Source organism: Cupressus sempervirens, chromosome 2, assembly GCF_028749045.1.
Source record: "Cupressus sempervirens isolate cs-2001-9-10 chromosome 2, ASM2874904v1, whole genome shotgun sequence".
Taxonomy (NCBI): Eukaryota; Viridiplantae; Streptophyta; class Pinopsida; order Cupressales; family Cupressaceae; genus Cupressus; species Cupressus sempervirens.
In genome coordinates, this window is record NC_143119.1 from 352,496,242 (window position 1) to 352,515,291 (window position 19,050).

Consider the following 19,050-nt stretch of genomic DNA (forward strand, 5'->3'; position numbering starts at 1 on the left):
AAGCAGCATAATCATCCACACATTTTGATACAAGTATTTTAACATGGAAATTCTATTAAGGTAAAAAAACCACCTAGGAATTGGTAACCAATTTTTTGAACTCTTCTCAAGTGAGCTCAGTTAGGAGCCAACCTGGTTAAGGGTTACATGCACATTGTTAATGTGATCTTGTTAGGGGATTTACACCAAAGATCCTCTAGACCTTATCACTTCTCAATTGAGTGGTCTTCTTTAAAGAGATACAAATATTCAAAGGAATGTCACCTTAAAAATGATTTACAAATAAGACTCCAAAGTCCACTTGGTTATGAGATTTTATGCTCCAATTGCTAGAAAGTAACAGTCAAATGATCTGATAAGTAATACAACTACCTTTGTTGTTTTAGATCTCTAGTCCACTCACACTTTGCCCCATTTCTTCCTCTTTTGGTTGATCTACTCACACACGTCAACTTCATGTGTCTTCTACCAGATTTCACAATGTTGCTCTTCTCAATTTCACCTTCTATCTTTATCTTCACAAACGAATTTGATCATCAACTATGATAATCTCAATCATCCCTTAAATAGATAGGTTATTGTTGCTTCATTAGATTCTCCAACATTTTTCCACTTAATCACAACCATATGATCATCTTCCAACTTGGATACATTGAATCTAGACACTTGGTCAACATATTTTATCCTCAAATTTTGAATTCATTTTCCAATCATTGAATCTCTACCATCAGATCTTCTTTGAATTTTTCCATTCAAAGATCACTTAACAAAATTCATCCTTATCTTAGAAACTTCTTGAATAATCCATATTCTCATCAAATGTCAACCTTTAATTGATTCTCCTCGAAATTGTTCTTCTTTTCCTTTCTCAATTAACACTATGTTCTCTCATTCAATACTAAGCCTAGTTAACAATATTCATTCTTCATTCACTTAACATATGCTCGGTGATCATTAGTCCTTCATTTACCGACCTCACTAACTAGCTCAATGCAACTTACTATTTCTTTGTCTTTCTACTTCATGACTTCTTTCCTTCTTTGTCAACCAACATATCTTGTTTATTTATGATCAGATCAATAATATCTTACCAAAGTCTAACTCATCAAGTGCCCATTAAAATTCTCATAATTATCAATACTTTCTTCTATTTCATTATCTTCTTTATCATTATCTTTATAAATCCTCTTCATCAATCAACACTGCATCCTTTAGATGATTTTGCACCTTACTGAATTAGCATAATGTCTTACCTTTTCTGATTTGACATCAATGACAATATATTAACTAATATGACTCTTTCACATACATTATCTTCCTTATCTCCAACATGATCAGTTGGGGCTCACATGTAACTACCCACCTTCAATTGAACATGTACGTGATCCATTAGAATTCAATGAAATTGCAGCTCATAACATTGGAAAGGATGTTTTTAAATAAGTTTTCTCTATTTTGATTGAGGGAGAGGGTATTGCTAGTAATGAGCCACATGGACCCCATTGGATATGGTGTATGTAGTAGCCTAGTGGGAATGTAGAACTTCATGCTAGACAATTGAATCTTCTTTTTCATTTTCTAGATGACTACTAATGGAAGAGCTAAAACATATGTCACCCTTGTAGCTAAAGAAAATTGTGCTCTCACTATTAAGCCAAAGCCCACCAAAGAAAATGAGATTATAGTTGAAGGTTTATAAGGGATATGGCATGACACCATTTTTGCTAAGAAAAATGGTGCCTTTATTGATAAGGAGAATGGTACTTATATATATATATATATATATATATATATATATATATATATATATATATATATATATATATATATATATATATATATATATATATATATATATATATATATATATATATATATATATATATATATATATATATATATATATATATATATATATATATATCCTACTACTAAGCCAAAGGATGCTTTAAAAAAATGGTGCTTCAACAGCTAAAGAAAATGGTTCTTTAGTCGCTAAAGAAAATGACACCTCCATCGCTAAACCAAAGACAAGCAAGTAAAATGGTTCTTTAACTACCAAGTGAAAGGTCACAAAGTTGGTCAGAAGAGACAATATTATTAGATCGCTTATCCACAAGGATGAGATGTGGAGAAAATCTCTATGGTAGCAGTAGGAGATGCTTAGCTATCCTCCAAACTTTATGGCTATGCCACTTGTTATTTCTCTTTTGAATAGAACAAGGTTTTAAAGTTGGGTGGGCTAAAAAGGGATTTTGTTTTTTAGTGGATGTGCTTCTAAATGTCAGGTTAATCATATGCGATGATCGCTTCATTTTTTATTTTGACCATCTATTACAAAAAAATAAGAATAGAAGGAACAACAACAATGGAAGGTGTGATTTTTATTTCCTTTCTTCTTTCAAAACTCTTAAATGTTATAATTCTATTATGATTTCATATTTTTCTATATGAAAATCATAAAAATTCTTAGTACTTCTAGAAATGTCACTTGAACTATAGGGAATTGGCTTGTAAATTTTCCTAAGAACTTTAGTTTGTTGGATAAAATGCAATATGGTTATGAAATCCATTCGTTTGGAAAATTTTAGATTAGTCATTAATTAATGCAAAGAAAAATGTATTTGAGAATTTACATACAACTCCCATCTTATTTTCCTTGCCCAATTGATTACAAAATATGGTACAAAAGAAATGATGTATTATATACATAACATTGCCTTGATTTAGTTGTTATAACAAATAACTGAACATTGAATATATCTTTTTTTGCAATTGTCGCAGTGGACTATTGAGTCATAAAAGTGTTGTTTAAAAGTATAATATTGAAGTACTCCAAAATTTTGAGGTCATTTGGAATCTCCTTGTTGCATTGGCAGGCTTGACAACCGATTTGATTTTCCTCTTCAATTCACTCAAATTATTATTCTTAGTTTTAGTAATGTTATGTACCATTGCAAAATAAAGCAAGCTCTTCTTATCTTACAACAATAATGAAATGCACAATTAGTGTGATGGGACAAAAATAATTGGCTTTAGTCAAAATTTAAGTCTCTTACAAAAATAGGGTACACCAAAACTTATAGTAGCAAATCCTTGTAATCTTTGGTAGAAATCAATGTAGATGTGAAATACAAAGTAGCTACATATTTACTATCAATTTATAGATGTTTCCTATATATTCTCAAATAGTTTTCTTCATTTTCATTTCAGCCAATTTAAACATTGTGTTTGTTAACAGATGTGAGAGAAAATTGTTCAAATTTTCTAACTATAATACAACCCTAACACAAAGTAGCAATTTGAATTGCACAAGTCAACAAGGTAATTCCAAATTGTACAATGGACTTTCTATGGGCTTCTAAGAAGTTTTAATGTTTTATTGTTATGTTAAGTATTCTCTTTTGGTTACACCCATTTGAGTTACAAGTCAATAAGTAAATGGAGAAGGTTGGATGATTTTTTGTGTGTTTATATTTAGATGTGTTGAGAACACAATTTTTGTTTTTCCCATGTTAGTGTTTTGGATTAAAGGCTTTGGATAACTATTTTTCAATGCCTTCTATCATATGTTTTGGCTTGTAGAATATTCATTGCCATCAAAATCTAAAAGAAGATGTTGTCACCAAAAGATGATGCATGTCAACTCATTAGGAGATTAGAGTTTTTGCAAAAATATGTAAAGAGGATTTTGAATTTAAGAGTTAGTATCTAAGAAGAAGTCCAATGCTACTATCCCCATGGATATAGTAGAATTGACAAGGATAATAGATCAGTTTATATCAATATATTGGGAAAAACTTTAGCAATAATGTAAATATCTTATTTTGCAATTACAAAAAATTGATGCTAACAACTATTTACAGAACTTAGAGAATGTGAGAACATAAAAAGATGATAAAATTCCTCTATGATGATCTTCGACCCATTTGTACCTCTGCCCAATTAAAAATAAAAGATTTTGACCATTTTTAGGTCTTGAATGTCTTTACTATCGTAAAAATTGGAAGAATACTTCACAATTTTCCAAGATAGGATTCATCCCTTAAGTTTCATTATTCATTATTATTCAAAATACAATTAAAAGAATTCATTGTCATATTTTTCCTCATTCTTGTTGGGTGCATTGATTTTACCATTGTTTTTGTTCAGTGTGTTATCCTTCCAATCCTTTCTAGGTATTGTCTTTACCTAAAAGGGTTTCTAAACATTAGATTTTTTTGGCTTGTACAACGTACTATATACCTTTGTCAATGTTTGTGTTTGCAGATGTAAAGATAAGCTCTAGCCAAGTGGTTGATTATTTGACCCATACAAGATGAAGTTTGGTTCCATAAGAGGAGGAAAAGGTTGTAACTACCTTTATCCACGCTCTTTGTTTTCATGTAGGCATTTTATTTGCTAGATACAATTTATTATGGCATGTCATTTTTTAATTAATTATATACAAAAAAATTTGCATCAATATTCTAGATCACACTCCTTGATCCATTATCAAGATAAGAAGCTTGTATGCCTTGTGTTAATTATTATGAATTGTGGAAAGTTGATGTCTTTATTGACATATAAAATTACAACCCAAATCTTTAAAACTAGATTTATTGGTTGATTTTTCACAAAGAAAGCTCAAGCAAATAGAAGTAGAGCATGAATTATCAAAAAAGTGTTACAAATCATTGGTAGAGAATAACAAAAGATTGCAGAAAGAGTAATCACAAATGAGACCAATAAAGTTGCACTACCAACTAGGAACTCTCCTTTGTACATGCAATTGCCTTAAGAAAGTCTAAGCATGTGTCATTGTCAAAGAGTTGCAAGCCCTAACAATTCTAGTCTTTTATTCCTTTATCAAAACTACAACCTCATATTCTTTGATGGTCCATCAAATATTTTCTTTTATGTACAATCATTTCATACTATTCATCTCCACCAAGGCTACCTCCATATGTATTTCAAAGTTGTCATCCATTGATATGAATATAAACAAACTAACTTGTACTTGGATCTTAGTGGGATTTCTTGCCTGCTCCATATGTGCTCAACTCAGGTATAATTGTAGTTATATAATACAATTGATGACATGTAGATGAAATAATTCTCTTGTTAGTTAGTAATGTTCTATATAATGTTTTTTCATGTAATATTTCAACAAAATCACAATTGCATTACAAATTTCTATTGTAATTTCATTTAATATCTATTTTCAAGTTAAGTTTTGAAGTGCAAAAAAAGTAGAAGGAAATGATGATTGAAAATGGAAAAATATTTGGGTAGAAATCATTGCTATTCTTAGTTGTGAATGGTGTTTTGAACTCTGTTTACTTATCACTTAGTAGTTGGACATCATGATTTGTCCTTCATTTTGATAAAAAAAAAATTTATTTATGGTTGTGGAGTATTTAATAAATGACTTATAGTTTGTCTTTACTATTCCTAGGAGTCTATCTCATGGACTACACATCTTGCGCATTGGTCTCATAAGTAATAGAACAAATATTTGACGCAACTTCTATTAACCTATTTGGATATAAATGGCCAAATAATTATGTCAAGAAGAATGAAAAGCCAGAAGCATATGACCATTGGTAAGGATGTAGTTCTTATTATAGTTAGTCCCACTCTTATTAGTGTTGTTCTTTGCCATCATGCACGAGGCCAATAGCTACATATTGTTTAGACAAATATAATAACATTGTTCTATGTTTGGCCAATAAACATTACCAAATATAAGCTTGCATAACATTAACATCAATCAAGAACTCAAGAAAGCCTTGTAGAGGAATTTGGAAGTAAATGAGGATAAGGAAATTGTTACATCTACTATTAGTTAACATGGAACTAATTGTTGCATTCTATTGTTGATGTCTCATGTAATTAAAGGTATAATTCCCTTGTTTGCGGTTAGCTTCATCTTGGCTAGTTTGGAGCACTTTGTTTTCTTTTTAGCATAGACTAAAGACTTAAAGACTTTAATTTAAAAATGAAGGAAATGTGAAACTGTATTTGATTTCACTACATAATTGCCTTCTAGTGCCACCTAGGTACAATGTTGCCTTCCAGTAGTAGATGTTGATTAAACTATGTGCAAGACCACCAATTAAAGAAAACTAAATTTGTATCATTAGTACCATTTGCATCCTTGTCTAAATGAAGCAGCACTCTTGGGCCTATTTATTCTTAAACTTTCTCTACTTTAAAATTTATTTCCCAACATCTAAATAGAAAATATCGTAGTAATTTTGAAACTATTATCCTTCAATTTGATTGTCGATCGTTTAGGCTTGGTTTGGTTGAAGGAATTGGACAAGAAGAGGAAAATCTACATACGTGCATTCGCCAATCTAACGTTTGTTGCAAAATACAAAGTTAGAATTAGTATGTCTATCCTAATTTGACCTCAAAATGAGCATAGTAGTATTCCTAAATAAAGATGAAATAAGAATAGTTTATTCTTGTTCCAATTTTTAATAAACACAATATGATGGGTTATTAGGTACGTGACTTTTCTGTTCAAATGCATTTTTTGGCTATTCTCTCTGTTCACCGTAAGATATAAATTAGGTCAACATTATTTAAAGTTTAATATGTTTTTTTTCTAAATGACAAAAAAAACCAATATCATATTTGATATCTTTTATAAACTTTCATTCAATTATCTTTACAAATAAATCTTGTGTCTAGTCTTATAATTAAAACTATTTTGAAAGATCATTTAAATATCATATTAATGACCTCAATTTATTTGTATTTTTTATTTTCTTTAATATATTTAAAAGTAAAATTAGTTTAGTTTTGATCTAATACTCATTAAAATAATTTTTAAATTTAGAATATTGCATGTCCTTTGAATATTAAATAATTTTAAAGATAAAGTATACCTATCACTGATGAAATCAATTTAGACTACTTAAAATAATTTGGCATTTATAAAATTAATTAAAAAGTTGGTTTTTATGAATAAAAAATCTTGTTTATTTAAAATATTACCAAACTAAAAATAATAATTATCAAAATAAAATAAAAACCCTTTTCCAATTCCTATTTCAATTGTTGCAACCAATTACATAATATGCATCCTCCTCTTCCAAATCAACCAAATACACTTGCATTCTTGGGTGCAAATCCTCAACTTTTCTCCAAAAACTAACTAAAAACAAGCAATAAACAAAAAGAAAAACTAACAACAAAACAAAAATTTACCTCATCTTATTGAGTCAAACATGACAAACTTTAAAATTGTCTATATGCAATTTTCATTTTTAGAGTTTGAAAAAAATTTCACATTTGCAATAAGAGGATTTCAAACTTATTTAAAGATGAAATGCCAAAAAGACAAGGTTTGCATTTGAACAAATGGACAAAATAGATGACATTCCAAAAATTATTTTAAGAATGCGCAAATACCAAAAATAGTTTATTCTGGCATAGAATGGATTTTGAAGATGCACATTCATATGCTGGTTTAGTGGCATTGATTCCATGGAAATCCTATGAGATAGGAATTTGCTTAATTGGTAATGTTCTAATGATTCTTGGGTGGACCAAATTAAAAATGATGTAGAAGACCATTTTATGTCTTATATTATGCTTTGTGCTATCACCTTGTATACGTTCTCATATGATTTGTTAATGTTATTATGGGTCACCATTGTGTTCAACAACCACCCTTCTTTGTACAAATTGCCCTCTACAATACATGTTTGTAAAACGATACTTATATGTTCTTTCTTTTATTATCTAAAACTTCACTTATTCCTGTAGACCAATTTTTTATGGACTTTCATTTATTATGTAAAAACTCAATTGTACTATTTAATAAAACATCTATACACATATCCCTCATACCCTTACACCTTCTTTATACACATATCCCTTGCACCCTTGCACCTTCTTTGAATGCAAGTGCAATGAGTAAGATGAAACTAAAATCCCTTGCACACTTGCACCTTCTTTGAATGGAAGTGCTAATAAGAAAACTAAAACTATTAATTAGACATAAGGATTTTTTATATTTAAGAAATCATTAAATTTTAAGGAATGAATAAAACATGTTCAAAGTGAAAAAAAAGATAAAAGCATTAGTTGTCCGCCATTAGTTGCAGCTCTACCTCCAAGTGGTAACATTTTTACTGCTTGTTACTTGTAGATAGTAGTTTTCCACAATCCATTAGAATTCTTAGCTGTGTTTTCTGGGTAGATTGTGTTAACTTTTTTCCTTCAGCTCTCTCAACCTGATGATGGATCACAGAGTGTGATCCGAAACCTTATCAATATATTATTTGTATAAATAAATTTTAATATTTTTAGTAAAATATAATCTATAATTGAAAATAATCTCACACTTTCTTCATTCCTTGGAATCTGAACCGTGCTTTCCGGCTACATTTGGTAGCTTTCCTTCTGTAAATGTGAAAATTCTAATGCTTTTGTTCAGAATAATATAAATTTTCATCTTTGAAAATATTTGTGTATTTTTTTAACCTCCAGCAAGTTTCAAAAGATCATAGATTGTATGATCCAAATCCAGAACATAGATTTTAATATCCAAATCCAGACGGTTCGGCCAAAATGAAGCATCTAAATTTCCTCAAAATGAAGCATCTAAATTTCCTCAAACAGACCGCCAATTCGCAAGCTCCCAGGTACCACGCGCCTCAGCCGCATATCTGGAAGCTTGAACGGCAGCAAAATGCAGCTCTATCTTAAAAATAAATTCAGAACCAGTTTCGCCGGCTCATAAGAACAGCAGAAATCTGTTGCAGGATTCAACAGCATCATTTAGGGGCAGAAATTAGCAGCGGAAACGAAAAATTTATTCAAAGAAGAAAGGGAATGTGAACATAACGAATCAAGCAATTACTGAAAACAGATAATCGATGCCGCTAAACTGGATCCGGACTCGTCACTAAAAGCTCCACATACGGATCAGTGCTAGCCATTAAAAGCTCCAAAGCCCGACGAAATCCTCCTCTGTTACACAAGTTTCTTCCAAATCCGCCCCTGTTTCTTGAAAATTCACACTTGCTTCAGAATATGAGGGCTCTGTCAAATCCAGGTACGATTCTAGAGCTCGCAATTCGTTTCTAAACTCCAAGTCTGCAATTTTTTCCTCTACATCTACAAATTCTTCCTTCGCAGGGAAGCTCGGCTCTGAAACGTCCACCGGTTTCGATTCCTCAACCACAGCGGACTCACCAGACACCACACTGGTACCGCTGCCAGCCTGTCTATACAGAAAATTCACGTCAGCGTTCCGATGAGGTGGCATCAAGGTACTCATCTCCGGGGCATTGAAATTGTCATCGACCGCATAGGAAAATGGCACACTCTGGCACGAGAGGCTCTGTTTGGTGTCACACGTGGACAGCTGAAACGCCGAATCAGCGTACTGGGAAGGGCCATACCACTGCCACGTAGGATGCTCCGCCGTTTTCCTCACTTTACTCTCATTCAAATCCTTTGCAGCCGGAGCTTGCGTCTCAGTGGAAAAATTAAGCTTGGCCTTTTTGCCCCTGATTTCACGAGCAGCAGCATCATAAGCTCTGGCGGCCTCTTCTGCACTGTTAAATGTGCCGAGCCAAACCCTCTCGCCCTTTCTCGGATCCCTAATTTCCGCCGCCCATTTACCCCACGGCCGCTGCCGAATCCCTCTGTACAAATTCTTCCTCTTTCTCCCTCCTCCTTTGCCTTGAAACCCTAATCATACACAAATCAAAACCATTAGCGAAACCATAAATCAGAAAATCTCTAAAAAAAAGAGGCCTTTCAGATCTGGAAATTACCAGTAGTCTTAAACCCTTGCTCCGAATCAAGGATCGAACCCGAACCCGAGCCCAAGCTCGAGCCAAACAGGTCTTTTCTGGTCACTCGCCGAGAGTGCCGATTGGGAATAAAATTAGCGATTACCGAACCTCCGCACATGGCATCACTCTGGTAAACTCAAGATAAACCCTACGAACCCTAGAAAATAACGCTCAAGCCCCGCCCACAAACTCAAATGTTGTTGCCAGCAATAAAACCCTAGAATCTAGAACTTTCCGCTCAAGCTCTGCTTCAAAACTCAAATCTTGATCCCAACAATAAACCCTAAAAGCCCTATCTCCAAATCTTACGTCTTGTTCTCTGCAATAAGCCCTAGAAATTTCCACTCAAGCTCTGCTCCAAAACAAAAATTTAAAACCTTGCTCTCACAAGTAAACCTTAGAGAAAACTACAAATATCCACTTAGCTCTCAAGCTCTGCTCCAAATCTCAAGTCGTTCTCTCTGGCAAAGAGTGAACGAATATGCAGAGCTATTTATTATCGCAATCTCCGTCCCCCAAAGCTACGCGTGGAAAATGTTACACTGACGTCAGCAAACAAAAGTCGAGAATTAGTTCTTGTTCCTCGAGATTAAAGAAGAACATTCCGAGTTGAATAGGTTGTCGCTGAGGCGGTCAAAATCTATTGGCAGAAGTCAACATACTGCCAGCTGTTTGTCGGAGCCGCCGGTCGCAACACGCAGATAACGTGGCAAAAGGGTTAACGTGCTCCACTTGAATGTTTATTTAAACATTACTTGTTGGGCAAGTGAAACGGAGTAGATATACAGAAGTAAAAGATTGGGGACAGCTATATCTAGTTGTACGACGAAGACCTCCATTGTTGTACTCCGTTGCATGAGTTGTACTACATCGCCCTGGACTCCACAATCTTCTTGCCCACGTGTTTGCTACGTGGTGCTATCCTATTGATTGCATTGTCGGCCTCAGCAATCTTAAGTCTCGGTTACTAATGACAACGTAAGTATCACAATTGTAGACCACAAAGTCCGAAGTTCTGTTTTATACTAAATGGTCTTACATAATTTTCATATTTAATTTATTTTTAGAATTTATTAGTTCCTGCCGATGGCAGGATACTTATGCATGGATGTGATATAATTAACTTTTTCATCCCACCAATAAGAGGCACAGATTTTTTTGCTTTTAAACATATTTGTAATGTTGACACATTTATCTATGATTTTCAAATATGAAAAAAGTTAATTATCTTTAGTGCAATTGGTTGAGAGCAAAAATAGTAAGGAGGAAAATTAATTTTCATTACATACAAATATAGAATTTTCATTACACAGTTAAATCCTGATATTCACATCACAATTTGACTAGCTGTGGAAATCATCTCCTACTTATCAATTGATGAGCTTAAGGGGCTTTCTAATGAATGGTTCATAAGGCACAACACTTGGTGAAGGTTTTGCAAATGGGGTTGCAAGCTTTGGGTTTAATTGTGGAGGAAACTCCGTAGTTAAGCGCGCTCAGGCTGGAGTAGTACTGGGATGGGTGACCTCCCAGGAAGTCCCGGTGCTTCACCCCTGTGAGCATCACCTAGATCCAATGAGTGCTAAGTGTTCCATTTATTCTCATGAGAGATGGATTCATGTTGAATCACTACTCATGAAACATGGGTCATCGAGTTTGACTCAAAATCACACAGTTAAATCCTGATATTCACATCACAATTTGACTAGCTGTGGAAATCATCTCCTACTTATCAATTGATGAGCTTAAGGGGCTTTCTAATGAATGGTTCATAAGGCACAACACTTGGTGAAGGTTTTGCAAATGGGGTTGCAAGCTTTGGGTTTAATTGTGGAGGAAACTCCGTAGTTAAGCGCGCTCAGGCTGAAGTAGTACTGGGATGGGTGACCTCCCGGGAAGTCCCGGTGCTTCACCCCTGTGAGCATCACCTAGATCCAATGAGTGCTAAGTGTTCCATTTATTCTCATGAGAGATGGATTCATGTTGAATCACTACTCATGAAACATGGGTCATCGAGTTTGACTCAAAATCACACAGTTAAATCTTGATATTCACATCACAATTTGACTAGCTGTGGAAATCATCTCCTACTTATCAATTGATGAGCTTAAGGGGCTTTCTAATGAATGGTTCATAAGGCACAACACTTGGTGAAGGTTTTGCAAATGGGGTTGCAAGCTTTGGGTTTAATTGTGGAGGAAACTCCGAAGTTAAGCGCGCTCAGGCTGGAGTAGTACTGGGATGGGTGACCTCCCGAGAAGTCCCGATGCTTCACCCCTGTGAGCATCACCTAGATCCAATGAGTGCTAAGTGTTCCATTTATTCTCATGAGAGATGGATTCATGTTGAATCACTACTCATGAAACATGGGTCATCGAGTTTGACTCAAAATCACACAGTTAAATCCTGATATTCACATCACAATTTGACTAGCTGTGGAAATCATCTCCTACTTATCAACTATAGAATTTTCAAACACTTTACAAATACATTGATTTATAATAAACTTTATCAATGTATTAATTACAACTTTATCTCTATCAATGCATTAATTACAACTTTATCTCTACAAGTGGATTAGCTTTTTAAAAAACAATAATTTTTCTCCTCCACCTCACAAATGGTCTAATCAATAATAATTATCATTCTCTATTTTTCTTACCATATAGATATTTTAATCAAATATAGAGTTAAATGTTATATCCTTGCACTTGAATTTCTTTTTTTTTTTAAACTTTGATTTTTTAATAAAACTACTTAAATTATGACTATTATTTCACTTTTATCAAAAAAAATTTAACAATATTATTTTTCAATTTTATTTGATAATAGTGTTTGTAATATGTATAATTCCTAAGTGTTACAATTTAAAAATTATATCATTTATTATTATTATTATTATTATTCATTTAAACAATTTATCATTTAGTTTAAATATATTTAAAGCTTCAATATACATTTCAATATTAAATTAATAATTATATTTTATAACAAAAAACATACTACAGGAAATAACCACAAAAAAAAAAGTTCAATTCTAAAAGATATATAAATTATTATTAATTTTTTCTTAACTATGTACGAAAATTCAATAGTTATATTCTTTTTTTTTTATTACATTGTTTTTATTGATTAACATTAAATTTATATGTATTGCATCTATTTACTATTTACAAATCTACATATGAAATTATATAGATATTATTTCATAATTAAAAATTCTTTTATTCTATGAAAACATATGAACCATCTTGCAATTCTAGGAAAAAATTAATGCATTTGCAATGCTACTTTTGAACTATGTAACCTTATTCTCACTCACCTACACCTCTACAACCATTATGCTAATGCTAGTCGTCTCTTACCAAAAAATATCAATCTATTAATTTCACATACCCAACGTCGGCAGGAACTATGACACTTGCGTCTCTTGTTAAAAAAATTAGTTGTTAAAAAGAATTCAAATTAGTGATGTTACTATTAATATGTTATTAATTGTAACGATAAGATGGTTCTTTAAAGACATGCTCAAAACAGGCTTAACATATTTTAATCACAATCCAACCTACACATATTATTCAAAACATAAACTCAACAAAAAAATTTGAGGGCAGGAGAATAATTTCAATAATAGTGCATGTACAACTTGTTTAAATGACATATTTCTAAGAAGCCCCCTCTATAGGGCTGCAGTCTAAGCTCTCACAATTTTACCTACTGAAATCACAAAGCCATATATATTTTGAAGATCTAAATGCATTGCACCATTAGCAGGGACTTTGATACTTTGTGTCAATTGTTATGTATGCTCTTATTTTATGATGAGTATATTAATAATCAGGACTAGGTTCTAAGTAATATTCAAATTGTCATAAGGGATGATTTGAACAAGAGGTTGTGTGTTATCCCTACTAAGAAAGAGGTGGAAAATGCTACGTTTTCTTTAGAAAGTGACAAAGCTCTAAGCCCATATGGTTTCCCCATGCTCTTTTTTCAACCTTTTGGAATATTGTTAAAAATGATGTGGTGAAGGTTGTTCAAGAATTCTTTTGGTCTAAGAACCTATTGAAAAAGCTCAATGCCACATTCCTGGTCTTGATTCCCAAGGTGGTTGGTGCTAAGACCATGGATAAATTTTACCCTATCAATCTTTGCAACTCTTTTTATAAGATTATATCTAAGGTCCAAGTTACTCTAAGGATTTCAGAGATTCTATTGAGGATTATTTCTCCTCAATAATCTAGTTTTTCTCTAGGTAGACAAATTCTTGACTCAATTATTCTTGTTCATGAAGTCATTCATTCTCTTGTAGCGACTGGTAATCAAGGATTTTTGCTTAAACTGGACCCCTCCAAAGCTTATGATAGATTGGATTGGAGCTTCCTTTTGAAGATCCTTGTGACATTTGGTTTTGATAGTAAGGTTCATAAACTTATAACCCAACTGGTCTCCACGACTTCTCTAGCAATTATGGTGAGTGGTGATGCATCATCTTTCTTCAAACCAACTAGAGGCTTGAGACGAAGAGACCCCCTCTCTCCTATCCTTTTTATTATTGTTGCAAAATGTCTAGGGAGATTGATTTCATCTGGCATTAGTCTTAAGTTGGTGGAAGACATTAAACCATCCTTAGATAATGAAACTTTCTCTCATCAGCAATTTGTTGATGACACCATTCTTGGAGAAGCAACCACCATTAAGGAAGCTAAAAACATGAAGGAAATCCTGAATTATAATTTTCATGCGACAAGCCAGCTCATCAACTAGAACAAGAGCTATATGTTTTTTGTTAACACCCCTGAGGAAAGACAACATAGAATTGCAGGCATTCTTTGTTGTGACATAGTGGAACTGCCTTCCACCTAATTGGGTCTTCCTCTTGGGTTAAAACTATAGTAGTCTTTTTGGAATGGTCTAGTGGATAATTTAATAGAAAGATGATGGGTTGGAAAGGGGTCAATCTCATTAAAGTGGGAAAGATTCGATTGCTTAAATCGTGTCTCCAAAACCTTCCCATCTATGCTCGTAGTCTTTTTTAGATACCTACTAAATTTGTTGAGGCAATTAAAACTATTCAAAAAAGCTTTCTTTGGTAAGGAGCTGAAGATCGTAAAAAGCTTCCTCTTAAAATTCGTGGGATGAGATTTTCCTTCCTAAGGAGTTTTGGGGGTTAGGGTTGATGAAGATTCAAGTTTTCAATTTGGCCTTCTTGGCCAAACGGGTTTGGAGATTTTTCCAAAGTAATGGAGCCTAGAGCAATATTTTGATCTCCAAATATTTCCTCAATCATTCTACTTTTCAAGAGTTTCTTGTATCTAAGAATATTCCTAAGGACTCTTATATTTGGAATGGGCTTCTAAAGGCTAGACATGTTGTATCTATGAAAGTTAGATGGAAGTTGGGCAATGGGAATTCTATCTAGTTTGGGGAAGATTATTGACTCCCTTTGGGATCTTTAGAAAATATAGACATGTATAAAGATTGGAAGGATTAGTGTTTTGTGAGGTTTAAAGTTAGAGTGGTTAATTATTGGAGGGACAACAGTTGGGTTAACTTAGGCATTTTTCCTGCTCTTCAGCCTTTAATGTTACTTTTAACTTTTGTTTTATTAAATGACAACCATGATTCTTTATTTTGGGAAGCCACATTCTCTAGGTGTTATTATGTTGCTTCTACCTATGAGGTTATTGCTAGAGATTCAATTGATCCACCTTACTGGGTGAGGGCCTAGATTCTAGCCCTAACTCCCAAAATTAATATGTTTTTCTAAATTCTCCTTCAAAATAGAATTTTGAAGTTATTGACAATCTTTGCAAAAGAGGCTTCCAAATTCCTAATGTGTACATTCTTTTTTGTTTAGAGGTTGGGACTATGCATCATCTTTATATGTACTCCCCCTTTTCTATAGATATTTGGTCTTTCTTCCTAAGCAAGCTCGATATATTCTAAGTTCTTCCTATGGCCATCACTAATTGTTTCTCTTAATGGTTTATATCCTATTTGTCTTCCAAGGAGTTTATATCCCTATGGGCTCTTTCTCTACCTCATATTTTTTGGGGTATCTAGAAAGAGAAGACAACAAAAAAATTAGAGATAAGATGCCCCCCCTATGGTGGTCCATTCAAAGATTTAGAATGCTTTGTTGGAAACTACATTTGGAAAAGTTGTTATATGGTCATTGATGTCAAACCTAATGGTAAGGCAAATTGTCAAACCTATTGAAGAGACATTTACTAACAGTGTAGAGTGCCATATAAGAGGATTTGAAAAGAAGAGATAGCAAGGTGATCTAGTCAAGTTGTTGAGTGATGAGAAGTTGAGTGTCACAAAAATACAATGGGCACTTGATAAGTCAGTCATTGGCAAGATAATGTGTTGTTTAATCAATACATGAAGTGAAGAGGATAGTTGAACTTTTGTGAAATAATAAGAGTTGAGTTAAACTCTAAGCATGACTAAGCAGTTGTATTGGTCAGTCAACCAAGCAAGTGAAGCAGAAGATTAAGGAACTTAAGAAGAAGTTGAACACATAGTTCAAGCCGAGTGATAGTTATTGTTGAGCAAGTTGATGAAGGAAAGGTTAGTAATGACAAAGCATAGTAATGGTTGAGCGAGCTTGTTGATGATGAGCAAGATAGGATAGTGTATGTTGAGCTACACTATGATTGTTGAGTGACAACAAAAGTTACTGTTTGTGAAAGAATAAAAGTTGGGGCCAACGTAGTTGAAATTTTAGATTAGTTAAAGTGTATGGATGATAAGATTGACGATTTGGAGTATTTAATGCATGAAGAGAGTTTTTCATGTGATCAACGGAAATGATTTAATCATAAGTTTCTAGAAGCGTTGAGAAAGGAGAAGAAGAACAAAACGATAGAAGGATTCAATGAATTTAACCTAAACCTAAGATCTACAGTGATGTTTAAGCAGAAAAAAATTAAAGCTACCTATTTAAGGAGGCATAAGATATTACTTTTAAAGTTGGTTTGTTGTTGATTGACGATCTTAAGTTGGGGTTGTGAGGAGTAGAGAAACAAAGGAGAAGTGTGAAGAGTTTGGTGAAGTGTGATTGCTTGAAGGGATTCCAAGCATATATTAGTGATGGAGATGTAAATGGAGGTCAGTCAATGAACCATTAGATGAGTGAATGGAGATCTAAATTTTCAAAGCAAATTATACTTTACAGATCAAACTTAGTGTTACATTCTAACCATTGTGGCAGTCAAAATCCTTTGATCAAGGTGTTAGAGTAAAGCGTTAATTTAATTTCTTTTATTAAATGTGCTTTACTCCCTTCTTAAGCTTTCACTTTGTTCACCTTTTGCATTCTCATTTAATAATTAATTAGTAATTATTAAATAGCATTTATCTTTTAGATTACCCTTTTACCTTTTAGGTTACCCTTTTCAAGTTTTGATCTCCTACGACAAGGATAGATCATTTGTAATTATCTTACATCTTTTTCATTTCTGAGAATACAATTTGCATATTTTCAAAGCAAAACCCTTGCCTTCTCTTGTCTTTTTCTTCTCGATGATAGGTTTTTATATGTAGGTATTTTTTGGGCTTTGTTGATTTGTATTCATCAAATCCTTCATGGTATCAGAGTCAGATCTGTTGTAGCTTGTTTGATACTTGGAGAAAAAGGAGAATGTGGTTTTGTCAAAATAGATCTAGATTTTTTCAAGTATTTCTTGTGAAAATAGGGGGGTCATTGATTTTTGGAGCAGTTTGAGGCCAAATAGACCTAACGGTTGGATTCAAAAAGTGTTAAAAACCCTATTTCCATATAAAGTTTGTCACTTTTGGACAACATTGTTTCGGGAGGGAAATAAATTTTCCTAGTAGGGTCGTACAGCCTCTACACACACTCCAAGACATTATTTTCTTAAAAAATTGTAAAAAAATAACAAAACAACTATTTTTTTATCGTTGCGATTAGTTAACCGCAACAGTCACTCACATGGTTACTTAATTGTAGTGGAACCACTACGGTAACTATTGCAATCACCGCCAGGAGGTCATTCTCCCCACCGTCATTGGACCTAACCCGCCGCCACCACCAATCACCGACGTGCCACCACCGCTTTGCTCAAGGGGGTGGTACTTTTAAAAAAATTTAACTTTTTAAAATAAATTTATTTTTATGGTAATTCTGGGGCCCTGTAGTTTTTTTATGATATCTTGAGCGTACAAGGGTCTTTTTTCTATTTGAAAGAAGCACCAGAAAGCTAGTTCCGAGATAGAGATGATGGAGTAGGTAATTTTGGGATTTTTTTCCAGTTTGGTATCTTTGTTTGGGCTTGAAGTCTATTGATGACTTCTATCTTTTGAAGGACATAACTTCTTCATTATAGCTTTGTTTTCCATTCCCAAAAAAAAGTGTCAAAAATCTCTTCTCAAGAACTTTCTAGATTCTATGTCATTTCACCAGTATTTTGTACTAGGTACTTGTGATTCATTTTTGAAGCTTTTTTGCTCTTCACTCATTTATGCATTCTTTCTATAAGTTGGGTTTCAATTATTTGCATTGTGGGGGGTGTTTTTATATTACTTTCTATTATTATATCAGCATATCAAAAAAAATCAAAAAACCCTTCTAAAAAAATGGTCGAGACCTCTTCTTATCTAAAACTTTTGGCCCCTCACAACTACCACACTTGGAAGATCTCAATGACTCGGCTTCTCCAGTCAAAAGGGTTGTGTTCATGTTTAGATGTTGTGCAGCTTATTTTTCAAAGGCCTTATGAAATCATGCAACATTGAAACAAGATGGATGAGTCAATCAGATTGATTACATTATAGGCATTAGATAGTCTACAGTTTCATTTGGACGGGTGAATACTCCTCTAGCTATGTGGACCAAGCTTCATGGCTTGTTTGGTACTATGAATGAGTTCAAGGCACTTCAGATAGAGGTAGAGCTTACCTCTCTTGTACTGGATTCCTTTCTGACTATTGATGATTTCGTAATGAAGTTTAATCAACAGAGATATGTGTTGCAGGGTTGTGGAAAGACAAAGACTAATGCTAAGTGCATATATTTGATTCTCTCTAAGCTTTGAGAGAATTTTTAAATTTTTACTTCCACCTTCTATTCCACCAAAGATGATTTGGGGAATAGATTTTCTATGCCTACTTTTGAGGTCTTTTGTGATCACTTGACTAGAGAGCAGTCAAAGCTTACACAGTTGGATACTATGACTAGTTCTAAGACAAAGGCATTGGTAGCTCATACATCTAAAGG

The 19,050-nt window shown here is 33.4% G+C and overlaps 1 protein-coding gene across 2 annotated transcripts; it reads right to left on the bottom strand.

The window, feature by feature from the left end:
* Positions 1–8,324: 8,324 nt before the first annotated feature.
* On the bottom strand, positions 8,325–10,269 carry LOC149572587 (uncharacterized). 2 transcript variants are annotated; one of them, XR_016359938.1, is made up of 3 exons: positions 9,783–10,269; positions 8,846–9,696; positions 8,325–8,753 (listed from the first exon to the last, which is right to left on the bottom strand). XR_016359938.1 is itself a non-coding variant. In XM_089813681.1 (2 exons), the coding sequence occupies exons 1-2, from the start codon at positions 9,919–9,921 to the stop codon at positions 8,939–8,941; spliced, it is 897 nt and encodes a 298-aa protein (XP_089669807.1). In that variant the 5' UTR covers positions 9,922–10,269; the 3' UTR covers positions 8,325–8,938. The 2 variants fall into 2 exon arrangements, 1 of the variants encoding a protein (XP_089669807.1); XM_089813681.1 differs by having other exon boundaries at positions 8,325–9,696.
* Between the last annotated feature and the right edge of the window lie 8,781 nt (positions 10,270–19,050).

Bases quoted from the DNA above. Each gene is read 5' to 3' on its own strand.
- LOC149572587 (XM_089813681.1), bottom strand. From the start codon at position 9,921: ATGTGCGGAGGTTCGGTAATCGCTAATTTTATTCCCAATCGGCACTCT. The intron at 9,697-9,782 runs GTAATTTCCAGA...GTGTATGATTAG, and splicing joins GCAAGGGTTTAAGACTACTG to GGTTTCAAGGCAAAGGAGGA.